Consider the following 8,764-nt stretch of genomic DNA (forward strand, 5'->3'; position numbering starts at 1 on the left):
TATATTTTTAAAACAAAGCACCAAAGGAGATAAGTATAGCTGTTGCCGTTCTGCAAGTCTATAAGTTCTTCACTATATACAGTTAAGGAACTATAGACAATTTCTATAAAATTCTTATATTGTAAAAAGGCAGTCTAGTCTGATTCAAGTCGCAAATGTAACAAAGAACGATGTTACGCGCCTCCTTAATGACGCGGAAGACAATCGACTCTAACTCATTACGCGTTCGTCAATAAAATAGAAAAAACATCTAGCGTTTAAATAATGGGACAGAAGGAAGAAATTATCATTTTTTTCGTGAACTAAAGATTATTAATGTAATTGTGCACAGTCAGCGTCTCGGGTACCCTTTTCTCTTACGATTCGAGACTAAAAGCTTTCTTGTGGCGCAATTTATGAGATACAAGTGTCACGAAAAGCGGACAAAATAGCGTTAGATGTTTGGTTCTAGATTCAAGTATAATGTTGTTGCTCTGTAGGGATTTGTAAAAAAATCGTGCGAACAAAGAATGTTAAGTGATATCAATAGTCTATTGCAATAATTGTAGCCAACATAGAATTGTACAATTGTTGCATTGTTTATGAAATATTTTTTAAGTGGAGCCGTGAGCATGTCGGGTTCCTACCGACTCACAATAAACTCAAAAAGACCATGGGAATGCCATGCCTAAGTATTTAAAAATACTACTATACAAACATTAAAATTGATAACTTGACAACGACGAAGCTGCGAAGTTTAACCATATCATATTTCAATCCATGAGCGAGTTCTAGTTGTTCAGTTTCCGCTTAAGCGTGCCACACACACCAGAAACTTAAGGTTCGTTCGAAAGGTGGGAGCGTACGTAAATTTCATTTACCGCTGCAAAGTGCCGAGCAACTGGCTCCAACGCAAACTCCACTTAATTACGCACATAAATTGAAGAGCTCTTCCTATACGATGGATGTGCCCACATTTTAACTCGTAAAATATCGGGAGCTTAATGAAGAAAAATAAGTAGGTTAAGTGGTCTTTACCTACTTGTATGCAAATTGTAGCATTATATTCGTTCGTAAAGAGCTGAAATTATCAATAGGAGGTTTTTCATGTCTGTCTGTATCTAAGCAAATCAAACACAACTGCTAAAAACTGTTTTATTTACCCTTTCAAGAATATATCAAACTAGAGGTCCGCCCCGGCTTCGCCCGTGGTACATATTTCGCAATAAAAGGTAGCCTATGTCCTTTCTCGGGTATCAAAATATCTCCATACCAAATTTCATGCAAATTGGTTCAGTAGTTTAGGCGTGATTGAGTAACAGACAGACAGAGAGAGTTACTTTCGCATTTATAATATTAGTATGGATGTCATGTTTGATACTGCTACACTATACATATATCTTAATTATAATTTATAATAAGCGCATTTCAATCAAAACATGCAACTAGTCCACGGTGTACCTAAGGTTCAGGATAGAATTTACATTAATGTAATCTTTGACAAAATACAAATCTATACAGCTATGACATTTGAATTTTAAAACGCAAAATAATATTTTGATAATGGTGTGGTGGATTACAAGATACAAGCCGAGTCCAAGTGTTTGCAGATCTGGTGTAAGATAGTTTTATCTTTAAAATATATTATTTCAATATATCCTTCATAAATTATTAATCATGTTTTTACAAAAATTCCTGTAGTATTTATAACATCGAACACTAAAGAAAAGAGTACCTCTATGCTGTTTAGGTAAAACTTAAGCACTCAAGGAAAATAATCTTTTTGTACTTCCAGAGTCTATGTTATTACCAGTCTCGTGATGCAGAAGGAGATGCAGTCTTTCCATCAACCAACATAATGTTTACTTTTAGTACGTATTCTTAGTATTAATCAAAAAGCAAGTATAAATTTATATTCGATATCTGATAAATTTTTCGGCAAAATTCTACATCTTTTAGCAGTCGACATCATCCATTAAAGTTTGAATCTTAGACCTGATATTTGTAAAAGCAAATGCTTAAGGCGTTACCCGGCAATTTCGACTATGTTCAACCTCTATAAAGTCTGGTACAACATAAAGCACAATACCGAAAAAAATATATAAAATAGGATGGTCTTTGATCTTTAATTGCTCGCGAGGACTTTTTTCCAAAGTTAATAGATTTCTAGAACAAAAAGGTGCCGTGGTCATCGATTTTTCCGCAAATACTCTATAAAGTTCGTAACCTGCTGACTTACAGCTCTGAAAATTTTATGTTTAATAAATTATCAGTTACACAACAGTCCCTGACGAGGATTTTTTGTTTCACTGATTAGTATCTTTTTAAATACAAAATGCGAGGAAAAAAGAAGGTGTAGCGGGAGAGGTTTGAGATCCGTCTAGTATGGTCAAGGTTATTAGCGCATGTATAAGCCTTAACCACGTACGTAAATCGGTCAAGGTTCATCAGCAAAAAGTATTTGGTCAAATATGTTTCGTCACGTTATGAATGGGTCACGCTAACCAGGAAGACTACCACACCCCTGTGCTTCAAATGATTGATGTTCAGTTATAATATAGTACCACAAGACTCAGGTTTTACAAATGGTTGATTGTATAAAATATTCTAATAGAATCAGATCACTTATATATCCATTTGACAGAATTCCTTTCCTAATTTAGCCTTATACATATAGATGTTTCTTTTAAAACATTCATTATTTACGAATTTTTTTTAAATATTACCCAAGGTAATGTCCTTATGTGTCTCTTTAAATACTTTGGCGTTAAGACGAAAATTAAAATCTAGATTTATCAATATCATAGGAACAATCTATTAATGTTACAGATAGTCGAAAATATAGCATCAATGAGATTAACTATCTCGTTAGATCGGGAGTAAACATTTTCAATATAGATCGAACTATGCATGATCAAAGCTTTGAAGATATTCATGTAATGTTTGAGGCCCAAAATCAGACAAAATGTAACCACTCAAAATATTACATTCCTATCACTCTAGTTATTACAATGTCCATTAGTGAACCACAGATAATTAATAATATGGAAAGTATTGCTTTATTTTTACTACCTCCTGAAAATATATATTTTATTTTATGAACAATATTTTCATTTGCAGGTTGATATTGTTATCCTCAAAGATGTGAAGTGTTTGAACCAATATCTAGAATTTAAACAGAAACACGCTGAATTATTGTCAAAACCATTATTATTGTGGTTAAATAGAGGAGATATTGATGACATAGAGCAATTAATCAGAGTATTTATATCATTTTACATTTAACAGGCATCCTATTTAATATTAATGAATAATTTTTAGTATAACATTTCAATACAGAATCAATATATATTACCCACTACATATTAGAACGAAAACCGAGAGTAATACATTTTTTTTCGTAGTACTCGTCACAAATTCGAAATGTTATCATTATCACCAGTATACATTAAATGAATAGCAGCTCTATTGAAGATAATTTCAGTTTTCAGATGGCGTTATACTAGAAAGAAATAATATTTATTCTGAAGAGCATTGCGATTGCGTGTTACGTTATTGCAAAGAGGTAAGCCATGTTAAATGAGTAAGTATAGTTTGATAACATTATTTTTGTCATACTTATTAGATTCAACACCTAGACAGTTTAAAAACGCAGAGTTAGGTTTCAGTTAACTCACTATTATTACAAAAGTGACAAAATAACGACTATTAAAAAAATAATGACTATTTTTCAGTTCTACAAACCATTGTTTTTCAATAAGCCCGATTTGGTACTGGATTATTACGATTCCAAAGACAGGGACAGACATATTGTACAAGTGATACAAGATGTAGTTGAAAACAATGTGGATGGAATAAGCATTATAGATGACGATGTGGAAATGCCCCCAAAAGACATTATTCGTTCCATAGTAAGAGCAATGAGCTTTGCTGAACGAATTCGTGACAAACAAAAAAGTTACTTTGATTTCAGTTATAAGGTAAATTAGCAGAATAAATGTTGAGTCTTTATTGTAATACTAGCGGTCCGCCCCGGCTTCGCCCGTGGTACATATGAAAAATAGATGTTGGCCGATTCTCAGACTTACCCGATAAGCACAGAAAATTTCATGAGAATCGGTCCACCCGTTTCGGAGGAGTATGCAGACTAACATTGTGACACGAGAATTTTATATTGTAAAAAATATAAAGTTTAATATACCTAGAATCTTAAAAAAGTAAAGGTCAAAAGTATGAGCTGCCTACTTAGAAGATGATACATAGTAAAAATCCAAATTCCACATCTTTGAAGAAATAATCATCTTAAGGCGTAATTTATTCCACTCATAACTAATTGCAATAATAATAAGTAATTAATTATATGATTCAATTGGTCTTATCATATCTATTTAAATGTTCTAGCTAAACGTACCAGTGTTGCCGAGTATATCAACAGCGTTAGCCGCATCTTTAGCAGCTCTAAAATGTGCAGCAAAAGCAATTTTTGTTATAACAAAAACCGGTACTTCTGCCCGATGGTGCGCTAAAATGTCTCCCAGCTCCCCCATTGTGGCAATAACAACACAAAAGTCAACGGCAAGACGCTTACATTTATATAAGAGAGTCATACCTTTATTTTACGATGGTAAGTTAGTGTTCTTTAATTTTTCTTTTATTTCTTTATTAAAACATTTTCATTAATGAGATCATCATATAGTGTAGGATTTTCTTTTTAAAGTTTAACAATGTTTGCAGTTATGTAATATTGAAACCAGTAAAATTTATACAATTTAAGCGACCTCGTTAAATTTAATAATTTTAAAACCTAGTTTCTAAGAATAATCATAAACCTAATGATGCATGCTGCATGCTAGTATTTAGTTATATAAATTGTTACTTTTTCGAAGAAATTTCAAAATTGTTCCAAATTTTACGTAATTAATTATTTTTGACATCGCACCTAATTATATTATTTTATGAAAATAGCTTACCACGCTTCAGCCGCTTTACCTAAACTTAAATAAATTATATGTAACTTAAACCTTCCTCGAGAACTTATCTACCCTCTAAAAAAACGGCATCAAAATCCGTTGCGTAATTTTAAAGATAAATCTTTAAAATTACGTACAATACGGAGAGACAGACAGCAAGGAGCGACTTAGTTCAATACTATGTAGTGAAACTACTATTACACTATTTTGTAATGTTTAGATCGGAAACTCTTTAAAGTAATTGGAATTTTATTTATCGTGCTAGCTGGATTTACACTGAGTCGATGACTTTATATTCAACACATGTAAGGGATTGTTCACACTTAAACGAATCGTAATTTTAACTCGATCGCTTTTTACGTGAATCGAATTGTGTCTGAGTACTTTAGCGTTCTTTATATAAGTCGCTTCGATATAAAAACAAATAATCTTTGTTAAATAGATCCCAATCTCTTTAAATATATTATTTGTTTGTGATATTATGCACTTTATAATATGAATACACTTAAAATATGACCATAACTACACGTAATTGAAGAAACTCACATTGTTATTTCACAGACTAGTGGTATACGCGTTTTTCTTGTTTAATATAACATAAAGTGTTGTGCACATAATATTTTATAATTAGGTAGGTACGTATGTATATCCCATTTTTATTATTACCTACTGCTGACAGCGAATGAAATCCAACAAAGTTGCCTTCCAATTATTAAATTACATGGTAATCACATTTCAAAGTACAAAGATAGCTTCAAGCAGTTAACATACAAATTAATTCATTACGAACAAAATTACCCAACACTACATCATAACATGGTACGAGCACACACCCATTGAATGACTTAATTTGGTAAAACAATGGCCTAAATAGACTCATATTAGCATAATGTGATGCAATTACAGAGCCCCGTTTGGAGAACTGGCATCAGGAGTGGTGGAATCGCATACGTTTTGGCACGACTTTCGCTCTGAAGACGAGTCTGTTCCATTCTGGAGCCAAATTAGTGGTGCTCTCCCCGACGGAAGAAGGCATCGGTTATTGCAATGGCTTTCAAATAGTCACCGTTCCGTACAAATGCGATGATTCAGATGTTCTGGAATAATTTATGCGACTTTTATTGAGCTTTTGCTGGAATTAAAAATCTTTATAAGCTATTTGTTTGTTTGATTTTACGCGAGTAGCGTAGTGTATAGGTAATGTTTTTACTTAAATTTTAATTAAATTAAATAATATTTTAGGTATTAAATGAACTCTTAATCCGTTCTGAATTTAATTGTACACCTTTTTGAAAATTCTCATTTGCTTGTGTTATTTTTATTTAGTCAAATTAATTAATAAAATTACTTCGGAAATTGTAGTGTTATTATGTTGAGAATGGAAATGGGGTATGGAATTTTTCTATTTAGAACAAATAAAAATAACGTGCTTTTAATGCGTAAATAATAAGTGTTGCGTGAACATAGCGAGAATTGATTCAGATTCGAATAAAGTCAATAGTAGAAAGTTAACATTATATGATAGCCATCGTAAATATGTCGATAAAATTGCAGAATTGGAAAAAATACCGTCATCTAAGATTTTAAATTGCATTTGAAAACGAAAATACGCAATTTATAATCCTGTTGTGTATATTAACATTTCAATTAAAAAAATGTTAGCGTCATGAAATCGATTTTCAAATTTAATACGTGCGGTTGGTAAAATATATGATACTTTATGTTAGAGTTTTCAACAAGGTTGGACAGATGGATTTTTACCACGAACCGTAATAATCTATATTGATAATTTGTCCCTTACATAAAAGCTTTGTGATTACAAAGTATGCTTAATATAATCCAATTTAATAGATAACTTTTTAAGATAGTCCAATTAGCGCATTACTAAGAAATTAGCATTTTTTTAATTTGATTATGCGCAATTAAGTATACTTCATATCAATTCAAAAGAAACTATCAGCTCTAACTCATAACTTAATATTATAAAAAAATTTAAGTAGGTAAGTAATAGATATATTAACCTTTATGATTATCGCTCATAACTATTATACTCATGTATCCCAATGTCAATATGTGTGTCTGACCCGCATCAAACAAAATGCTCAAATAAAACCTTTTGTAATATATTTTCTATATTTTAATGGAAGTATTAAGTTGATACAACGGTACCTAATTGATAGTTCTTTCGTATTGATTTTTATTTTTATAACAATAGACAGGCAATTGATCAAGATCCTATTTGATTAAGTGGTGGTCACGGAAATGGGTCCAAATGAAATAGCAACAATTTGTGTTAGTATTTATACGTAGACATGAGACAATTTCTATATATTATGTATTGTTATTTGCTGTGTATGGCTATAAAGGTTTAAATCTAAGTATGTAGATACCTACCTATATACAATACAATAATTTTACCAATTGTTCAAGAATTGATTTGTTAATCCGAGTGCAGAATGAAAAAACATAAGGTCAATGTATAAATTGATTGGTTGTTAATACTTACTTGACGACGTTTGATCTATATACATCTTGCGTGTAATCAAACTGCAAGTGAACCTTATTATTAACGTATATTTTACGATTTCAGATTCGTGTTTTATTAATTATTTTACATAACACGTGCTTCATAAACCGGTCTTTGTTCTGTATGTCGGTGACAAAGCGGAGACGTCCGGACTCAGGCCCTTGACTCGAGTTTGGCAAGAGGTATTCATCAGCAGACATCGCTACACGTTCATATATAGGGACAGTGTAGTTTAAATATCCTTTTATAGTCTAGTTTTACTTCCAGAACCAAAATATCATTTTGTTGTAGGTACAGCAAACTTAGGCAAATGCAAGACTGCTTTTTTCACATAAGATAGAAAAGCAAAGTATTTACGAGTATGAATGACATTGAACGTATCAAAACACTAGATTTTCTTTTTTCTGTTGACGACGAAGAACTTAGTATCTGAAAAAAGAAATTGAATATTCATAATCAAGATTTTAAGAATAAAATTATGAAACATAGATAGCTTCGAATACATCACCAAGAAAATTATAAAATAATTTTTTTTCCTCAACCGAAATCCACTAAAATATTATTGTTACTTATTCACTAATCCTCAATTATGATATTTTGCTACAAGAAACTTTCTCAGTGTAAACATACACGGTATCCTTCGCAGCTATACACGCTGTAGGGTTCTCGACCTTCCCCAATATAAAGGGAAGCCTGTTTTAACTTGATCTCAGGGATGTCCTTGTGGGGTGCGTGATAATGGATATTAATTACACTAGGTACAGTACCTTTGGGTGATGCACAAATAACCACACACTCACAGTTTTAACGTTTATTGCTCCACGTAGAAGGAGAGAGACAATTATCAGATACAAGCAACACTTTGGGCATGAAAATACAAGAACAAAAAGACACTGACTAGATGCGCATTCGGTAACTAAGATCGAACTGTTAATTTTACAATTATGTAGAAACTTGAAGAAATATTCCGATCTACCCGCTGGGACCGTGATAATTTCGTCGCGGCACGCATACTACGCGAATACCGCGACTCCGTCATAAAATAATAAATATTATAATTATTTTGTATGAGTGTAATGCATGTCTGTATTTTTTGTGTTTTGTGTAATGAATGTTTAGTGTTATAATTAAATACGAATATGAATATGAAATAAAATATTTAAATACTTGTTGTGTGTAATATATACGTATGATAAAATACATACACTAAAATATCGTGTGTTAGCCACATCATATCGTGTGTTAGCCACATCCTTATAGATTACTCGACCAAACCCTCCGTTATTTG

General features: G+C 31.9%; 2 protein-coding genes across 2 annotated transcripts; both read left to right on the forward strand.

Annotated features, from left to right (window-relative positions):
- Positions 1-1,542: 1,542 nt before the first annotated feature.
- Positions 1,543-3,562, forward strand: LOC149905190 (uncharacterized). Its single transcript, XM_090106543.1, has 5 exons — positions 1,543-1,596; positions 1,775-1,850; positions 2,809-3,022; positions 3,096-3,240; positions 3,464-3,562. The coding sequence occupies exons 1-5, from the start codon at positions 1,543-1,545 to the stop codon at positions 3,560-3,562; spliced, it is 588 nt and encodes a 195-aa protein (XP_089962669.1).
- A 283-nt stretch (positions 3,563-3,845) lies between these two features.
- LOC149905191 (pyruvate kinase-like) lies at positions 3,846-6,055 on the forward strand. Its single transcript, XM_090106224.1, has 3 exons — positions 3,846-3,959; positions 4,381-4,603; positions 5,856-6,055. The coding sequence occupies exons 1-3, from the start codon at positions 3,861-3,863 to the stop codon at positions 6,053-6,055; spliced, it is 522 nt and encodes a 173-aa protein (XP_089962350.1). The 5' UTR covers positions 3,846-3,860.
- The last annotated feature ends 2,709 nt before the right edge of the window (positions 6,056-8,764 follow it).

The sequence above is a fragment of the Colias eurytheme genome, chromosome 10, assembly GCF_061535395.1.
Source record: "Colias eurytheme isolate Ceu_HAF_F1 chromosome 10, ilColEury1 Martin Lab GWU primary, whole genome shotgun sequence".
In the NCBI taxonomy this organism is placed as follows: Eukaryota; Metazoa; Arthropoda; class Insecta; order Lepidoptera; family Pieridae; genus Colias; species Colias eurytheme.